Raw genomic sequence first — 19,489 nt, forward strand, 5'->3', positions numbered from 1 at the left:
TATGGTAACTTGAGGTGACTGTGTTCTTAATCTGTGTGTTTACTTTCTTGTAGCCTATTTGTATTATTTGTTTAGTGTTTTAACAAACAGCTTTCATTCATGAACCGGTCTGTATGTGGGATCCGAACCCTCGGTGGGAGCGCCGGCGCACTGTAGCAGTGTGCCACCGGGCCGGCCCCATGTGTTTTTTTTTTCTTAATCAAGAATACTTTCCTAGATGTGTTTACATGAACTTGAAAATTAGCTTTTAGGGCCGGCCCGGTGGCGCACTGCTACAGTGTGCCGCTTGGGAGCACGGCAGCGCTCCCGCCGAGGGTTCGGATCCCACATACAGACTGGCTGCTCACTGGCTGAGCGAGGTGCGGGAGCAACACCGAGGGTTGCGATCCCGTTGCCGGTCACGAAAAAAGACAAAATAAGGAAAAAAAAGAAAATTAGCTTTTAAAATTAATGTATTTAAGTGATTTCAGCCAATCTACCACAGCAACACTGGCATTGACCATGTCAGATTCGCTCACCCCTGCTTCTTCAGTGCACCCAGTATACATTTAATGAATAAGTGAAGCCCTGTGATATGAGTTTGACCCCGGTTTTATAGGAATGAAGATGGAGGCTCAGAGAGGTTAAGTAACTTGCCTGAGGTCACACAGCTAGGCAACTGCAGAGTGAAGATTCAAGCCTGTGTCTGTCTGACTCCCAAGTAGATGCTGTTATCTCCCGTGCTCTTGGTTGCCTGGTGTATAGTAGTAGTTCTGTGTGCATTTGTCACAGGAGTGAAGTCTTCTTAACCTTATCCTGGGGAAAAGCTCTGGAACATAGCATCTTGGCTGTTGGAGGCAGCTGGGCCTCAGATACAGTCTGTCTAGGAGTATTGCTCTGCCTTCTCTCCTCGTGAGGGGTATGGAGGCCAGGAGAAGGGCAGCAGTTGGCCCAGCTGTGCTGGGGTGGTGGGTGGGCTGGGGCTGGGATGGGGGTGGCTGATGGCTGGCGCCTGCCTACCCTGTTGGTGTGTTCACAGTTTTGTTGGCCACTTCAAGTCTCGACGGGAGCGGGAGGTGGAGCTGGGGGCTCAGGCTATGGAGTTCACCAACATCTATGTGAAGAACCTCCAAGTGGACATGGATGAGCAAGGCCTGCAGGACCTCTTCTCCCAGTTTGGTGGGTGTGTTCCCCAAGGGAGCAGGGGATCACTGTTTCTGCTCTTCTACTCCCAGGTCTGGCAGGGAGAGAGGGGGCTTCCTGAAGACTGGTGATAAGGGAGGGAACATGCGGGGGCTTCCTAAACTCCCTTTTGAGCCAGGTTGGTCTTTCCTAGGAAAGATGCTGAGTGTGAAGGTGATGAGGGACAGCAGTGGCCAATCCCGGGGCTTCGGCTTTGTCAACTTTGAGAAGCATGAGGAAGCTCAGAAGGTAGGAGCCTCCCATGGCTGTGTCCCAGGGAGGAGGCACTGAGCCAGGGCTGGGAAGAAGGGAGATCAGGAGCAGGAGGCTCCAGCTGACCATGGAGGGGAAGAAGGTCCCTCCTCAGCCTGAACTGAGCAGGGTGGGAAAGTCCCCCACACAGTGCCTGTGTGCAAAGGCCAAAGGCTTCATCCTTCCTAAGTTGCTTCTAAGTCCTGAGGTCCAGAGATTTAAAAATCTCGGTAGAGAAGCAAAAGTCATCCTTATGTGAAAATATTTACTAATGAACTGACCACTTAAAATCAGTTCTGCTTCAGGGCTGGCCCGTGGTTCACCTGGCAGAGTGTGGTGCTGATAACACCAAGGCCACAGGTTCAGATCCCTATATAGGGATGGCCGGTTATTAGCTCACTGGGGAGAGTGTGGTGCTGATAACACCAAGGCCACAGGTTCAGATCCCTATATAGGGATGGCCGGTTATTAGCTCACTGGGGAGAGTGTGGTGCTGACAACACCAAGTCAGGGGTTAAGATCCCCTTACTGGTCATTGTTCAAAAAAAAAAAAAAAATTCAGTTCTACTTCAAATGTTTCTCCTCACTAACTGCAGTGTCTAATCCTAACTGTTCAGTCACTATACACTTGAGTCTGACTGGTACTGATTTTTGCGGGTGAGTTAATGAAAATTACTTTGTAAATGAATTAGGTTGCACATCTTGCAGGAGATGCAGTGTTTTATGCAGTCAAACTTAGCAGGCTTAGGCGAGTTAACTGAAAAAAATGAACAAAGGTTAAGAAGTTAACTGAAAAAAATGAACAAAGGTTAAGACACAAATGTTTCTAAAATGAATTAAAGCCCTCACAGTTAGCAAAAAGGATTCTGTTGCTTTGTGTTGCTTCTCCCCCTATGGATTTGTCACCCCACTTCCCCTGGGTGATGGAGATGCAAAGGATTACTCAAAGCCCATCTCTTCCGAGCAGTGAGAGACCCCAAAGTGGTTAATTTCCCACTGGAACCCTCAAGCGAGAGGCATTGCTTCCTTAGGAAATTAACCCCGAATTGGGGTTCTCTTCCTGCGTTTATTTTCCAGACCAGGAAGTTACAGGAAGAGAATATAGGTGGGATTATAGTTTAACAATATAGGCTGGTAACTTTCAGTGAAACAAGCTAGATGACATTCCAGTAGACCATTAAGTGATCTTACAGCAATTTCTCAGTATCTTTACATAACAATCAGTAACTAGTCTGTCCTTGAGCCAGCAACCTTGCTGTGCCACAAATCTTTATCTTACACCAGAGACTTTATAGCCTGAGGAAAATTTCCAGTCCTCTGCAAGGTCAATATTTGAAACTGCAAGGCTTTGGAAAGCCAGGCCCTGTGAAGTACATTTGTTTTATGCATGCTCCACATTAAAAGACATCTCAGTTTGGAATGTTTTATAGTATATTCCACAGGATTCTATTGTGTTGCAAAATCCAATATGAAGCATGTTGATTATGCTGGCATGCCATTTTGAAAGAATAATGCTTGCTGCTTTATTCAAATTATCTGTGTATAGTTGCAGTTAGATCCTAAAATTTGTTATTTTTTAAATAGACTTTACTTTTTGGAGCAGTTTTTGGTTCACAGCAAAACTGAGTGGAAGGCACATTTTGCATATATTCCCTGCCCTGACACATGCACAGCCTCCTCCCCTATCAACATCCTGCCCCAAGGTGGTACATTGGTATGGTTGATGAACCTGCATTGACACATTATCACCCAAAGTACATAGTTCACATGAAGATTCACTCTTAGTGTTGTGCATTCAGTGTCTTTGGACAAATGTGTAATGACTTGTATCCACTATTTTAATATCATACAGTGTATTTTCACTGTCTTAAAAATCCTGGGTGCCCTGCCTATTTAGCCCTCCCTCCACCTTCACCCCTGGCAACCACTGTTTTTTTTTTTTACTGGCTCCATAGCTTTACCTTTTCCAGAATGTCATATAGCTGGAATCATACAGTAGATAGCCTTTTCAGACTGGCTTCTTTTCGTTTAGTAATATGCACTTAAAATATGAAACTATTTAAATATATTGAAAATATTTAAATTCTTTTTTTTTTTTTTTTCTTTTTGTCTTTTTTCGTGCCCAGCAACAGATCGCAACCCTCAGTGTCGCGCCCGTACCAGACCGGGACCGGCAACGGGATCGCAACCCTCGGTGTTGCTCCCACACCTCGCTCAGCCAGTGAGCGGGAACCGGTCTGTATGTGGGATCCGAACCCTCGGCAGGAGCACCACCGTGCTCCCAAGCGGCGCACTGCAGCAGTGCGCCACCGGGCCGGCCCGAAAATATTTAAATTCTAAATATGGGAAATTGCAGATTTCAATTTTGCTTTTTAAGGTAGTGCCTTAATCAAATTTTTTTAAATCTACAGTTTACTCTGAAATTTTGTTCCATGTTTTTAAAAAGTAAATGCACTTTAGATGGCCTTCAGCTACTAGTTATTCTCAGTTATTCTCAAGGCTGGCCTGGTTTGTAGGCATCTCCTCTAGGCCCAGAAGATGGGGCCTGGAGGCCAGGACCAGGGTGGCATCCAGCTGGTTTCGAAGAGGTCTGACCCCATTCCTCTCCCCAGGCTGTGGTCCACATGAACGGGAAGGAGTTGAGTGGGCGGCTGCTCTACGTGGGCCGGGCCCAGAAACGGGTGGAACGGCAGAATGAACTGAGGCGCAGGTTCGAGCAGATGAAGCAGGACCGGCTGAACCGTTACCAGGTGAGGTGAGGCCTCCCAGGGGCAGCTGCTTCTGTTTAAATGTGGCTGTGAATGAGGTCCCCGAGTGGGACTCCCTTCTCTGGCGATCCCACTTCTGGGAACTGGGCTCAGAGCAGGAATCAGATGAGCATGGGATGGTCTCCGCTGTCTGGTTGTAACAGTGGAGAAACTGGACACAACCCAACTGGCCAACCATAGGGGCTTAGTTGGGGTGCTGTTGACATTTAGGTTGGAATAATCCTTTGCGTGGGACCAGGTAGCATTCCTAACCCCTCCCCACTCAGTACTAGTTGACTCTCCAGTCATGGACAACCAACATGCCCTAGAGGAAATCCTACTCCTGGTCGAGTAATTAGGCCATATATGTTAAATCCAAAAGTTGGATTGTTGTGCAGCCATTAGAATTATATTAAGTTAATATACTTAATTAAAATTAATATTGCAGATTAGTATAATTTAACCTTCTTTGGGAAATGAATCCCTCTAAGATTTCTAATAAAAGTTCTAGATCCTTCATGGAGAGGGATGTGTGTGAGTGTGGGTGTGTATGTTTTATATATACATACATATACATACATAGTGGTTGTCAACATGGGGCAGTTTTATTTCTCCAGGGGACATTTGGTAATGTCTGGAATGTTCAATTATCACATTTGGTGGTAGGGTGCTACTGGCATCTGCGGGGTAGAGGTGGAGATGCTGGCAAACATCCTACAGTGCACGGGTCAGCCCCCACAAGAAAGAACTATCTGGCACAAAATGTCACTAGTGCTGAGGTTGAGAAACCCTTGTGTGTGGGTTTCTCACCTCATTGTGCACATACATCATTTTCGGGGATTTATAAACTTATAGAATAAAGTACTCCTGTGATCTGTGAGAGCAGGATATCAAACCACAACCGTGTGGCCTCAGTTCTGTTGTGCAGTCCCACACTTTTGTGCTTGGGAGATCTGGAAGGTGAAAATCAAGGTACTGGAGGCAGCTGTCATTCAGTGGTGAGGAGCACAGACTGGAGATGGCCTGCATTAGTCCTGTCTCTGCCACTTAGGGGCTGGATGATCTGGGGCAATTTACCTAACTTGCTTGTGCTTCAGTTTTTCATCTGTAAAATGGGAGTAAAAACTTCCTTCTCACAGGGTTGTTAAGATTAAAAGTTAAAGTGTGTGAGAAGGCTTAGGGTGGCGCCTGGTACCAAGCGTGCATGAGTGTCTGGGCTCCTCAGCTGGCAGGCAGTGGAGTGGCAACTTATCTCGTTCTCGTGCGTGTCTGGTCCAGAGCCGACCCGCGAGGAGCTTAGCCTCCTGCTGCTCCATATCGGCTGCCTGTAAAGCTGTGCTGCAGCTCAGCTCTGTGCTCAGACTGCTACAGGATTTGGGCCTCCCTCTAAGGGTCCCATCAATGAAATGGGTAATGGCTTCTGGTGAGACTGGGACCAGTGAAGGTGTATGAGAGCAGCCGGGGGATTCAGGGGTGTGGGGCTGCAGCTTCCAGGTGGCAGGCATGCTGAGAGATTGGGGTACAATGGGTGCTGTGCAAGATGGAGAGCATGAGGGAGGCTGGCAGGGCTCCTAGTGCCCTTTGTGCCCTTGCTGTCCCCAAGGCACTCTGGGGCTTGGAGGGGAAGGGGTGTGTCTAGCAGTGCTCCCTCATTCCAGGGTGTGAACCTGTATGTGAAGAACCTGGATGACTCCATCAATGATGAGAAACTGAGGAAAGAGTTCTCCCCATATGGAGTGATTACCAGTGCGAAGGTGAGCACTGGGGGCACTTCCAGCATGCCAGCCTTCCCTTCCATCCTCTCACCACCATCCTCCCTTCCGCCCCTCCCCCACTCCAGCTTCTTACCTAGCAGCTTCTGGGGGTTGGTGCTGAGCTACCCCTTTCGGGGCTCTGCGTTGACACCATTGGAGCTTCTAGTTAATCTGTAACCTTGTCTGGACTGGAGGGGAAGAGGGTAGAAATATAGTCCCAATCACACAGCTGGACTGGTTGGGGCTCACTGTAATCTTAACTCATTCAGCAAGCATTTACGGAGTGCCTACTGTATGCCAGCTTCCAGAAATCCATGTCTCAGTATTTCCATTGACTTTTGTTGTCCGGTCTTCACCAGTGACATAATCCTCTGGGCCTCAGTTTTTCCATCTGGAAAATGAGAGGGTTGGGTTGCCTCATTGTTCCTTCATTCATTCTTATCCATTTATTGAGCACATACTGTGTGCTCAACCCTGTTATGCACCTGAGATGTGACAACTGGCCATACTACTCAGTAGCTCTGTGACCCCGATCAGGTGTCTTAACTTCTGAGCCTCATCTATAAGAGGGCATTGCACTCACTGGGTGGTTCTCAAACCTTGCTTCTCATTAGAATCTCCTGGAGAGTTCTTAAATATAGATGCTTGTGTCAGACCAATTGAATCTAGATCTCTGGGGGTAGGGCCTGGGCATTTTATTTTTAAAAGCTCCCCAGGTGATTTTAAGATGACCCAATGTTCATTCTTTCTATACTTAAGCACCTGCTGTTTTACCAGGCTCTGTGGAAAGCATACAGGAACAAATCAGGTGTGGTCTGCCTTTGAGCTTATAGTCTAGTGAGAAAGTAAGACAAATCACTAACTGAAATGTATATAAGACAGGTAGGGGCAGTATTGGAGACAGAGCTGTGGGAGCCCAGTGGAACAGGAAGGAGGGCTTCCTGGAAGAAGTGGCAGTAGCAGCTGCATTTGACTTGGCTGTGAGGAGGTAGGGAGCTACAGGTAGGAATGAGGAACTTTCCAAAGATATAAGTATGGGTGATGGGACTGAGGACCCATGCATATAATGTGATGGTTGGGTTCTTAGGAAGTGGTCTCTAAGTTCTCTTGCTTATTGAACCCAATTTTAAATGTCATTCACGGAGCCTGGTGTTTGGAGGCGGGGGTGGTATTAAGGTTCTAGTTTTTTGGGTTAAGAACCTTTTGAAAAAATGTGACAAATCTGTGGGACATGTAAATTAGGCACCAGTAAATTTTTTTTTAAAGATGACCAGTAAGGGGATCTCAACCCTTGACTTGGTGTTGTCAGCACCATGCTCTCCCAAGTGAGCTAACCGGCCATCCCTATATAGGGATCCGAATCCGTGGCCTTGGTTTTATCAGCACCACACTCTCCCAAGTGAGCCACGGCCTGGCCCGCGGCACCAATAAATTTGATTAAACTTTATTAAAAACTATGGGCCCGGGCCGGCCCGGTGGCGCACTGTGCTAGTGCGCCGCTTGGGAAGTGTGGAGGCGCTCCCGCCGAGGGTTCGGATCCCACATACAGACCAGTTCCCGCTCACTGGCTGAGCGAGGCACGGGGGCAACACCGAGGGTTGTGATCCCGTTGCCAGTCCCGGTCCGGTACGGGGGCGACACTGAGGGTTGCGATCCGTTGCCGGACATGGAAAAAGACAAAAAAAAAACAAAACTATGGGCCCTTGTTCCTAGCAAATGCATACATACTTTATGAAGTACTGTGCTTGAAAGCTGGGATTTCAAAGTTAATCGGACCTTGATCTAAATCCCAGTCCTACTTCTACCTAGCTGTAGAAGCTGAGACAGGTAACTTTGCCTTTTGGAGCCTGTTTACCCACCTGTGAAACAGCAACATTACCTGCCTCTAGAGGTATCCTGAGAACTACTGAAGAGTCTGTATGTAGAGCATCTGAATACAATAAGTAGCGAAAAAGTGATTGCTATAAATATTCACCACATACATTGTATATAATTTCAGGAGATTTATTGACCTTGAGGATTCCTTGGATAAAGGGAATGTATAAATCTGGATTGCTTAGAGTTGAGGCATCTTTACAATTGGCCAAGCAGGTTATAAAATGGGGATTTTATATGATTATATGTATATTTATACAATTTTATATATTTTTTATTTTCTATAAAATAGTGATTATGAAAATTAAATGAATTAATGTATATAAATACTGATACCACTATCAAGTTCATAGTAAGCTCTACATAAGTGTTAGCTTTACTAATTTTATCACTTTTTAACTACCTACTAACAGTTCTTAACAGAAGTTCTTAAAAATGTTTTTATCAAGACCATTTTGGCTTTCTGGTGAAGTCTATGGACCTCTTCTAGGAGTATTTTTAAATGCATAAAATAAGATAAATAGAATTACAAAAAGCCCAATTATTTTAAAATATAATTATCGAAATACTAATGTGCCAACAGTATGTACTTCTTTATTAATGCATTTAACTATAAGAGCTAGCAAAGTAGCAATTAGCATAAATGATATTTTGAGATCAGCAATAATTAATGTGATATGAAAATATTTGCTTTTTCTTCATGACAAAGTCACAGGCACAGCTAATACTGCTAATTGTTTGTAACCCATATGTGTAATGGGTGGAAATGCTAATGTGAAAATAAAGATGTCACTTTTTCCCCATCCACACTCACAGACCCCCTGAATTTGAACCATGATCTCCCTGAGGGGGTTTCATGGACTCTCAGGATAAGCCGCTCATATTAACGCGTAGCAGAGTAATAGCACAGAGTTTAAAAATAGTTTTAGTCCTTACTGAGTTATGTGAGCCAGGCCAGTGTCTTGACCCTAAAATAGGTTAAGAATCCTAAATGAAATGTGGGGGGCTCAGTTGGTTAGAGCGAGGTGTTAGAACACCACAGTCAAATGTTCAGATCCCCATACTGGCCAGTTGCAATAAAACAAAAAACTAAATGCAATCTGGATATGATCCTCGAAGAGGAAAAGAATATTAGTGTAAAAAAATAAAAGTGAAATCCCACAGAAGTCTGGAATTCGGTTAATAGCATTATTTTATTTTATTTTATTTTTTGTCTTTTGTCTTTTTTTTTTTAAATATCTTTTTTTTTTTTTTTTGTCCTTTTTGAGACCAGCCACACTGCGCTCAGCCCGTGAGCGCTGTGAGTGTACTGGTCATTCCTATATAGGATCCGAACCCGCGGCGGGAGCGCTGCTGCATTCCCAGCACTGCACTCTACCAAGTGCGCCACAATAGCATTATTTTAATAGGATCTAATGGTATGACAGTTAATAGTACTGCACCAGTGTTAATGTTATAGTGTTGAAAAATGTACTATGTTAACATTAGGGGAAGCTGGGTGAGAAATATTCAGCCATCTCTGTATTGCTTTTGTAACTTTCCTATAAATCTCAAGTTATTCCAAAATAAAAAGGTTATTTTAATAAAAAGGCTAAAACCTCTTCCCAAGATTCCTAAAGAACTGGGCTCAGGGCCTTGCAAGGTGGTAGATATAGGCTTACCGCCACAGTGTGGTGGGTTGAGTCCTGGCTGATGTTTGAGCCACTGGCTGGACAAGTCACTCTCTCGAGTCTCCCTTTCCTCACCTGTAAAGTGGGGGCTGCGGTACCTCCCTTGTCAGGAGGTAGTGCGTGTGAGGTGTGAAGGCATGTAAAGTGTCTGGCATGCAGTAGGCCTCAGCAAACACGGGTTCAACGGTGTGTCCCTTGATCCCCAGTTTCTTGTGGGCCTGCTCAGCACCGGGGTTTTGCTTGGCCCCAAGGGAGGAGGGGTGCGCTGCCTGGGAGTCTGCCTTCCCCTCCCCCAGCAGCTCTTGTCTTGTCTTGCTTTTAGGTGATGACAGAGGGTGGCCACAGCAAGGGGTTTGGCTTTGTGTGTTTTTCCTCTCCAGAAGAGGCGACAAAGGCTGTGACTGAGATGAATGGTTGCATTGTGGGCACCAAACCGCTGTATGTAGCACTGGCCCAGCGCAAAGAGGAGCGGAAGGCCATCCTGACCAACCAGTACATGCAACGCCTCTCCACCGTGCGGGCCCTGGGCGGCCCCCTCTTGGGCTCCTTCCAGCAGCCCACCAGCTACTTCCTGCCTGCCGTGCCGCAGGTGACGGCCTGCCCACACTTCCAGCCACACCCTTTCCCTGACAGCCAGGTAGAGCAGGAAGACCAGAGCTTCATAGGCAGATGGAGGTTCCCACCTTTCTTCTGAACATTCATTCACTAGGTGGCCCATTTCAACCTCTTGAGTCTTAGTTTCCCCACCTGTAAAAGGGGGTTAGAGTGCTGCTGTCAAACAGCGTTTCCCAGTCAGAGAGATTTCGTGAATGTTGTGCTGAAAGAGGCTCTCAATGGTCAAATAAGTTTGAGAAGTGCTGTGTTAAACAAAAGAAGCCTAAATTTCTTTCCTGTATACATCATTCTACCCTAATATGCCAGTGTCTATTAGGACTGTCTGAAACAGGCAGGATATGTAGCATTTCCCCGACTGAGTTGGTTATTTTTTTGTGGGATTCCTTTTTCACATCTTCTCTGGGTATTAATGTTCCGAGAAGGATGGTTTGGGAGAGGACCTCATGGGACTTAGAGGAAGTAAAAAGATGTGAGCCAGTGAAGGCCACCAGGATGGGAACATTCCCTCTCCTTTCAGCAGTTGCTTATGCTTTTAGCAATTGCTTATACCAGTTAGAGTAAGATGTCCCCTTTTCTACCCAGGTCATTGGGCTAGTGCTGATAAGGAGGAAAGACTGAAGTCTGAGATCTTGCCCTGAAGGGTTCAGGCCTAATGGACATCCTGAGATGGGAGGAAGGAGCCTTCATCCCAGCTCTATGGGTCTTTACTACCCAACACACTGGAGGGACAATGGAGTTCCTCCAGTGGTGTCCCTGGGGAGATATGGTTTCTCGCCCACCCTGTTTCAAAGCCCCTCATTCCAGGTCCTCTTCTCCCATGCAGCCTCGAGCCCAGGCCACGTACTATGGTTCTGGCCATGTGACACCCATCCAGCCTGCCCCCAGGTGGACGGCCCAGCCACCTAGACCTTCATGTGAGTGACCCAGCCCCTTCTACCCTCAGCCTGTGGGTGTGGGCCCAGTGACATAGGGGTCATGCTTCCCTCTGCTACTTCCCAGGGTGGGTGATTTCCTCTCTGAGCCTCACTTTCCTCTTCTGGACATGGGCCTGAATGAGATGTGTGTAAAGGGCTAGGCACAGTGTCTAACCTATAAAAGACATTCAGTATAGCTGTTATCAGTTATCTCCAGACTTTTCCGATCTGTGACTCAGTGTTCTTGCAAAGCTGAGAAAATGAAATGCCTCTGGCAGTGTTGTTGACAAATGGCCCTTCTTGGTAAGAGTGAAATGAAGTTGACACACACTTTAAACTGTTTGGGGAGACTAGGGTGTATGATCATGATACTTATGCATCTTGGGGTTCTGGGTGGACACAATTTGGCTTTGTCACTACAGATTTCTATATCCCCCTCTCTGGAGTTTTGGGTCTAAGCAAATTCACTCATCTTTCTGTTGTGAACTTTCTAGTTCCCCTTTCCATTCTTTTGCTGTCCCTAGAAGCTTCAGGGCACATTGTGCCACTGGGATTATCTCCACCATCCCTCACCTACCTAACCTTTCTCTCTCCATGGTCTCTCTGCCACACCCTCCAGGTGCCTCAATGGTCCGGCCACCGGGCATAACTCGGCGCCCCCCAGCCCACGTCAGCAGTGTCAGGCAGGCCTCCAGCCAGGTGCCACACCCAGTGTCTCATACCCAAAGAGTGGGTGAGTGTGGGTATAAGCAGGAGGGATGAGGGTGTGGGGAGGGTGTGGCATGGGCTTGGTGTTGGGGTTGGCACTAGAGGGGAGACAGGACCAGCCTCCATGGTGTCCTTGCCATACACCCTCTTGGTGGGCAAAGCTGACTATGAAGACTATATGTAGCACTGTAGTTAGCTTGGGCTCCAGTGCTGGGGACTGACTCACTCTGTGGCCTTTGCTAACGACAGTATCTGATTACCTAACTTTTAAATAGGGGTAAAAATAGTACCCCCATTTTGTTGTGAAGGTTCATAAGATCACACATGCAAGGGCTTGGCATTGGACATCCTCCTTAGTAAGTACTGCAATGACTGTGAACGAGGGCATAGATTTTGTAAGACAAGTTCATCTGTTCCTTCATTTGGCATGTATTCTCACGTCTAGTCTGTGCTGGCCCCATGCTTGGCCCGGGGGATCCTGCATGAATGAGCCAGACTCAGTCTGTGGCCTGAGGTTGCTGCCAGGTCCTGACACCCCCCACTTACTTTTTTTCTGTTTTTTTGTTTTCCTGTGGTAAAATAAATACACATAACATAAAACTTACCACTTAACTGTTTTTAAGTGTGCAGTTCAGTGGCATTAAGTACATTCATGTTGCTGCGTGACCATCACCACCATCTATCTCCAGAACTCCCTTCCTCTCACAGCAACTGAAACTCTGTACCCATTAAACAATAATTCCCTGTTCTCCCCTTCCCCCAGCCACTGGCTACCGGCATTCTACTTTGTTTCTGTGAGTTTGACTACTCTAGTTACCATGTATAAGTGGAATCATACGGTAGTTGTACTTTTGTGACTGGCTTATTTCGCTCAGCCTAATGTCCTCAAGATTCATCTATGGTTGTAGCATGTGTCAGAATCTCTTTCCTTTTTAAGACCGAATAACATTCCATTGTATATATAGACCTCATTTTGCTTATCCATTCGTCTGTCGATGGACACCTGGGTTACTTCCGCCTGTTGGCTCCTGTGAATGTGGGTGTACAAATACCTTGTTGAGACTCTGTTTTCAATTCTTTCGGGTATATACCCCCAGAAGTGGAATTGTTGGATGATATAGTAATTCAATTTCTGATTTTTCAGGAACTGCCAGACGGTTTTCCATAGAGGCTGTATCACTTTACATTCTCACCAGCAGTGTACAAGGGTTTCCGTTTCTTTACATCCTTGCTAACACTTGTTATTTTCTGTTTTGGGTGGTTTTGTTTTTTTTAAATATTAATTTGAACTCTGTTTTTTTGTGCGTGTGTGGTTTTTTTTTTTTTACACAGCCAACATTGGTACCCAGACTACAGGACCCAGTGGGGCGGGATGCTTCACATCAGGCCGGCCTCTCCTGCCATACAAATGTTCTTCAGCAATACACAATACCCATCAGGTAAGGCCGGCCCAGCTGTCTGCTTAGCTGTGGCTCTGGGAGGCCTGACTCAGAACCTTGGTTAAGGTGTTGACTCTCTGGGCCTTGGTTTTCTTTCTTTTCTTGGCTTGTAAAGTTTCATTTATTAATGTGTGCAATCAATAAGAGATCACCCTAACAGAAGGGGATAGAGGGCCAGGGTCGCATTTTGTTTACTAATTACGATTTGCTTTGCCTAGGTTATTACCAAAAGTAATTTGGATTTCCTTAGTATTTGTGTTGAGCAGCAAAGAAAGGTATTCTAAGAATATGCTGAGTATTGAAAGGATGTGATTAATCTTTAAAACAGAACTGAAAATGACTACTATAATTAAATGAAAAGCTGTTACTTATCTCCCTACCCCCCCCAAAAGATCTCAAATTCAGCATTATGATATCTTGTCTAGAATTTCAATGTCCCTAGTTTAAACTATTGCAAAATGAACAAGAGTAGTCTTTAAATAGCAAAAATGCTTTTAAAGTTACCAAGATGTGAAAGGGTCAGAAGTGTGCTGAGGATGTGTCCATAAAACTACTTGGTAAAGTGCTTTATTTGACACAAACTGATTAGTAATGCATGGCTGTCATTTGGCAGTATTCATCAGGGGCCTTTATAGGGTCTTAGCATCACAGAAAATGTCTAAGTTAGAGCATAACTTTGTTTTCTAATCTACTGTGCCCTTTCTAATCTACTGTGCCCCTCCTGATTGTCCAGAATTTGCCCCCTGCTCCCCTCTTCCAGAGCCTTCCTGGAGGCCTTGTGTTCAGCTGACAGGGTAAGTACTTTGAGATCTTGCCCATCCATGGTGGTTAAGGGATGTGTTCCTGACACCATGTGTAGGTGCAGGAGCCTGCTGTGCATGTCCCTGGACAGGAGCCCCTGACCGCATCCATGCTGGCTGCAGCGCCCCTGCATGAACAAAAGCAGATGATTGGTGAGTGGCTGGTCCTCCTACTGTGGAGCAGGAAGAGGTGGGCTGAGAGCTGGCTAGTCTTCTGGGAAACATCCTGAGTGGAGGTCAGACAAGGTCCAGCTTTGTCACTGACCAACCTGCTGGGTAACCTTGCCCAAGACCCTTCTACTCTCTAGGCCCCTGCTTTTTTGTCTTAAAACGCTGGCCAGGTCAGATGGTCCTGAGGTTTTTTCCACTCTGTTGTTCTATGACTTTGACTTAGGTTGGGAGACACCCCAGATGTGTGGAGATCAGAGGCCAGAAGGAGGAGTGAGGGTATGGTCTTGGGTTTCTGCTGGGAAATGGCCCCTAGGTGGGTGTTACAGTTCCTCACACACCTCCCCTGAATGGGAGGAAGCTGTTGCCAGATTTCATTAGTCTCCCAGTGCCTGTTACAGGGAGGTGGGAAATATATGTGCACTGGGTAAAATACATGTTGTTCCCCACTAGACTCTGGATTCCTTTTGCAGTTCACCTCCATCCCCAGTGTCTGTGCCAGGCTCTGCTACAGATGCCACTGATTACTGAATGACTGAGCAAGCTTGTTCCTGGTTGGCAGGTTCTTTACTTCATGGCCACCAAGATCTCTAGACCTTTCACCGAAGGCCCCCATTGCTACCACCCCATTGTTTCCTCAGCTTACATAGAGTTTTGCCTCTTAATCCCCCTCCCCAAGAAAAATTTTAAATGGGCTTAATAAAAGTAGAAAGCTTTGTTAGCAGTTCCTTGTAAACATCTCCACTTTACTCATGGGAAGGCCTCTGCAACCCCCACTTAAGGCACCCCATCCTGGCTGGGCCCTCTGTGCTTTGCCAAGATGAGCTGACCACCAGCATTAGGCCCTGTCACTAGAAATACCTGGTGGTGGGAGGTGAATTTATCCTATATATTTGTCCACCCTCCCTTCCCCGCAAGTCTCAAGTTCAGCATTTGTCATATCCTGTCTAGAATTTCGACATGTACATTTTGAACTATTTCTTGCAAAATGAACAAGGGTAGTCTTTAAACAGCAACCAACTTTAGGTCAGACCCTGTGCTGCAGATTACTTTACATATAATATCAGACTTGATTCTTCAAACTGTCCTTTATGACGGGTTTGCTATGCCCACTTAATGGATGGGAAAAGAGGCTCCCAGTAAGGTTAAGTGATACAGCCTTGAAGGAGCAGTTCTGGGACAGGAACCCAGATGTCCTCACTGCTCCACTCCATGATACCACCCTTGGGGTGATGGGGTCTGAGCCAGGCATGTGCATAAGCCATTAGAGGTTGTTCCACACAGGGGAGCGTCTCTACCCTCTTATCCACGATGTCCACACCCAGCTGGCAGGCAAGATCACCGGCATGCTGCTGGAGATTGACAACTCAGAGCTGTTGCTCATGCTGGAGTCTCCAGAGTCCCTTCATGCCAAGGTAGGCTGGAGCCTTGGTGGCAGGGAGGACAGAGAGGAAAGGAAAAGAGCTAAGAACAAGGGCTCTCCTAGATGAGCTAGGAGGCAGCTGCTTGGACAGATGAAGCTTATCTTCTTGCTAAAACCTGAAGGTCTGCTGAATCTAGGAGTGGGAGAGGGCCTTAACAAAGTGTTTGCTATTTCAGTCCCTCTACAGACTAATTCTTTGTAGCTCCATAGGCAAGCTTTTGGTATAAGCTTTTGTGTTCTGAGTCAATATAAGGGTTAAGGTTTTTCCAGCTGTCCAGCGATGTACCTCTGTCTCAAAACAGTGACAGTGGGGCATGGGATCTTGCAGCAGTGGATATGGGTTCCGCAGAAATGATGCGGAGGGAGGAGAGTCCCTGCATCTAGCATGCTGAGGCAGGTGGAGGTCAAGGCTCTCTGGGACCTGGCAGGGACAGCTATACCAAGCCCTTTCCATTTGTGTCCCCACAGATAGAAGAGGCGGTGGCAGTGTTGCAGGCACACTAGGCCATGGAGCCAAAGGCATACATGCACTGAAACCAGGTGGGTGCGTGGGAGTGGGAGGAATGTTGACAGAAGCAGCTGAGCCTAGAAACTGGGAAGAACTGGGCAGAGACTGACTTTTACAAACTCACTGAAAACTGCTCTGTGATGCTGGCTTTCTCTGAAGCACCAAGAAGGAGTTTGGGGGAAGCTATGAGAGTCAGAGGAGATGGTGAACAGTGTGACTACAGTGGATGGGAGTGATTACAGGGCAGAGTGAAGGAGGTATTGTCTTGCCAGCTGCCCTCCCTGGGCAGTAGCCTGGGCTACTCCATCTTCTTAGTTGAAGACCAGGTGTCTGCCATACTTTGGAAACACTTATTTTTACCCTTTCACCTGCAGAAAATGGAATCCTCACTCCCATGGCTGCCAAGAGAACAGCATTTCCTGCTCCTCAGCTCTAAGGCCCTGTGAATTGTAACTTATTTCCTGATTGGTCTATATCTGTACTTGAGCTCTGTATGTACAATGAAGACTGGTCATCCAGCCAGCCTAGTACCCTTTGCTTTGTGTATTAAAAGTGCTGCAAAATCTGTCTTGCCTCCCAGAAGGCCACCTTATGTCTGGGGGAGGCGGGGCAGAGCAAAGGGTAGACTTGACCAGATTGGAGCTTTGGCTGTAAGGAAACCCAAATGAGCCCTGAAGTACAGAAAGGGTGTGTACACTAGAACAGGACAAGCGGCAGGAACTGAGCAGGACTAACTATAATAGCCCCAAACAAGAAATGACTGGCCCATCAGTGGTGCTATGGAAGATTAAATGGATATCATCATGTAATGGACTGAGAAAATGGACTAAAGCTACAGATGCCCACATGTATGCACGGTGTTTCTGGACCCCTGGCTTGAGCACCCTGCAGGACAGGCAAACACCCCAGAAGCAAGCAATTGCTTATAGGCTCTGGGCTGACTGACTGAGGGGTTTTGTAATAATTAAAGAATCCTTGTAGAAATACTTTAGGGTACCTTCCCAGGTCACGATTTCCCCTGTGTAGGGAATGGGGGAATCTCTTAAAATGGTTCTTTGGGACAGTTAGTACTTGACTCCCATTAGGGGTGTATACTCCAACTCTGTATCCGAGCAGCTAAACAACAGTGAAGTCACGACCCAGCAGGTGGGTTCTGCTACAAGTTTACCAGCAGCAAATTCGACTGAGCCCTCAAGGTTGCCCTGCCATTCTCTCGGCTCCTCACTCTTCCTATTCTCCAAAAATGCTATTTCAAACTTGTTCCACTCCTCAAACCTCCATCCCATCATCACCTAGCCCTACCCACTTCCCTGGTTGCTTTCAGTCTGTTCCCTGTGCAAATTCATCTCTTCTCCCCAAATGCTGACTGCTGGTATTTCTTCAGACTCAATCCCAGGGCCCCTCTCCTTTTCTCACCCCACTTTTTCCTCTTCTGCTGTCTAACTTACAACCATGTCTTCAATTTGCACCTAGTCTAGAGTCACTCCCAGTTTTTTCTTCAGTCCAGTCCCTTCTTAGGAGCTCCTGGGTCACATCTCACATTCAACTGCCCCCTTGCCATCAACTGTGAGTTAATAACACTCCAAATTCATGTCTAAAATGGAGCTTATGTTAGGATTCCTCCTACCCCTTATTCTCTGGTTCTCTCTTCCAGTATCCTGAGTACATGGCCCCACCCTGATTGTTGTAAAAGCCAAAATCTGAGGGTTTCCCCTCCCCTACTGGCACTTCACTTCCCCCTTATCTTCCATATGAAATCCATCAATTTTACATCCTGTTCTCAAATCTTTCTACTTCTCTAAAACCACTACCATCATCCTCGTCTGAGCTCAGCTTGACTCCTGCAACAGCCTCTCACTGATTTAACTGCATCAACTCTGGCCCTCCTCCAATCTGTCCTCCACCATGCAGTGAGAGGCGTTTTTCAAAATGCAAACCTGATGTTTCATCCTTGCCTAAATCTTTCAGTAGCTTCCCATTATCATTGGAACAAGGATAAAACTTAACATGGCCTAAGAGACACTGCGTGATCTGGCCCCGACACAGGAATCTGCAGAAACCCTGTCATTCCCATGGAATGAACTTACTTTCTTTTGGAGTGGGAGATGGAATTCAGTCATGACCAATAAGACAATTGCACTGATAGCTGCATGTCCCTTTCCTAGAAATGTTAAGTTATGAGAAGCAGAAATCTTAATCCTCAAAGCCTCTGGAAATGACAGAAGGGTGATACATTTCAAAGATGGGTAATATAGAAGAGTAAGCTTTTCACTATTCTCTGTGTTTATCAGCAACTTTTAGAGCCCAAAAAAAGCCTCTTCAAGTTGTGCTGGCCTTGCCTTCTATGTTTTCATTAGCAAATCAAGACACTTGCCTTCTAGAGCTTGAGAAGACTATGTAAGTCAGTTGTGATTCATGTCACCACTGAGCCTGCCTCACATCAGAGTCCTGCCTGCTTAAGAAAGTAGTAAAAGGGGTGCAGCTCTTCACTTTGAAACGGTCCTATGGCCATGCTCATGGCCCTTGTCTGACTCAAATCTGCTTCAGCCTGGAGGTCTGTCATTACACAGACAGCAAAAAGACTCATCCTTGAGAGGTCAGAAGCAGCGAGCTTAACAGCTGAATGTTGCTTAGGACTGTATGTGATGGGGAGCAAAGGGATGATGACACCCTTTGCCTGCTTTGCTCTGTGGAATCATAACTTCTACTTCAATAGTTGAAAATAATTTAACTAGGACACAGGCCAGGAAGGAAAGGCAGCTCTTCATTCTGGTCAGATCCTAAAGCACCCTCCCAGTCTCACCACATAGCATGTTTTGTGAACTTGAATGGCACTCTTTGGTCCCTGTATTGTTCACATTGTCCCCCATCCACAGCCTTTACACATGCTGTTCTGTGTGTCCTTTCACACTGCTTTCCCCTCCCCTCTTCACTAGTTAACCTCCCACTTTACAACTCAATTCAAGCTTTACTTCTGCAGGGACCTTCACAATGCTTAAGCCATCTACAGTTTACTCTTGTGTGATTACCCAATTAACTTGTTGCCTTCCCACTGGACTGTCAGCCCTCAGAGCAGGGACCATGTCTATTCACTGTTGTCTCCCTGGCCCTATACTCGGTGACTGACCCATGCAGACATTTCAGCAAATTTGTTCAACGGATGGATGAATGCTCAATAAGCAGTAGCTTTTACTACTACAAAGTTCCAGGTGCAAAGCTGAAAAAGCATGAATGAAAGTACAACATATTTATGTAGAAGAAAGCCTTTTTTAATGCCATAGCTTAAATACACAGTTCAACAAAATCAGTTTAAATTAACTTCAACATATTACAAAGAACTATGAAGCCTGGAGGAGGCCACTATTGGAGCAAAAAAGCAAGTCCCTCCCCAGAAAGAGAGGACACTGACCTCAAGGAGGCCTCTTTTCTTTTTTTTTTTTTTTTTTTTTTAAAAG

The 19,489-nt window shown here is 46.2% G+C and overlaps 1 protein-coding gene and 1 long non-coding RNA gene across 3 annotated transcripts in view; one reads left to right on the top strand and one right to left on the bottom strand.

Annotated features, from left to right (window-relative positions):
* Nucleotides 1–16,601, top strand: part of PABPC1L (poly(A) binding protein, cytoplasmic 1-like) — a 24,684-nt gene extending 8,083 nt beyond the window's left edge. Inside the window, exons 4-15 of one of the 2 annotated variants that reach the window (XM_008588980.1) lie at nucleotides 1,019–1,158; nucleotides 1,316–1,410; nucleotides 4,026–4,163; nucleotides 5,819–5,914; nucleotides 9,782–10,048; nucleotides 10,898–10,988; nucleotides 11,608–11,721; nucleotides 13,029–13,135; nucleotides 13,995–14,088; nucleotides 15,388–15,518; nucleotides 15,995–16,066; nucleotides 16,409–16,601. In XM_008588980.1, the coding sequence (XP_008587202.1) occupies nucleotides 1,019–1,158; nucleotides 1,316–1,410; nucleotides 4,026–4,163; nucleotides 5,819–5,914; nucleotides 9,782–10,048; nucleotides 10,898–10,988; nucleotides 11,608–11,721; nucleotides 13,029–13,135; nucleotides 13,995–14,088; nucleotides 15,388–15,518; nucleotides 15,995–16,030 (1,309 nt within the window). In that variant the 3' untranslated portion in view covers nucleotides 16,031–16,066; nucleotides 16,409–16,601. Of the gene's footprint in view, nucleotides 1–1,018; nucleotides 1,159–1,315; nucleotides 1,411–4,025; nucleotides 4,164–5,818; nucleotides 5,915–9,781; nucleotides 10,049–10,897; nucleotides 10,989–11,607; nucleotides 11,722–13,028; nucleotides 13,136–13,994; nucleotides 14,089–15,387; nucleotides 15,519–15,994; nucleotides 16,067–16,408 lie in introns of those variants that run through there. The other variant, XM_008588981.1, reaches the window with a different exon arrangement.
* Nucleotides 16,602–19,281: 2,680 nt separating this feature from the next.
* The window catches only part of LOC103604427, a 636-nt gene continuing 428 nt past the window's right edge, over nucleotides 19,282–19,489 (bottom strand). The window contains exon 2 of the long non-coding RNA XR_551711.1: nucleotides 19,282–19,443. This is a non-coding gene — a long non-coding RNA (uncharacterized LOC103604427). The remainder of the gene's footprint in view (nucleotides 19,444–19,489) is intronic.

Source organism: Galeopterus variegatus, unplaced genomic scaffold (assembly GCF_000696425.1).
Source record: "Galeopterus variegatus unplaced genomic scaffold, G_variegatus-3.0.2 Scaffold5139, whole genome shotgun sequence".
NCBI classification, from domain to species: domain Eukaryota; kingdom Metazoa; phylum Chordata; class Mammalia; order Dermoptera; family Cynocephalidae; genus Galeopterus; species Galeopterus variegatus.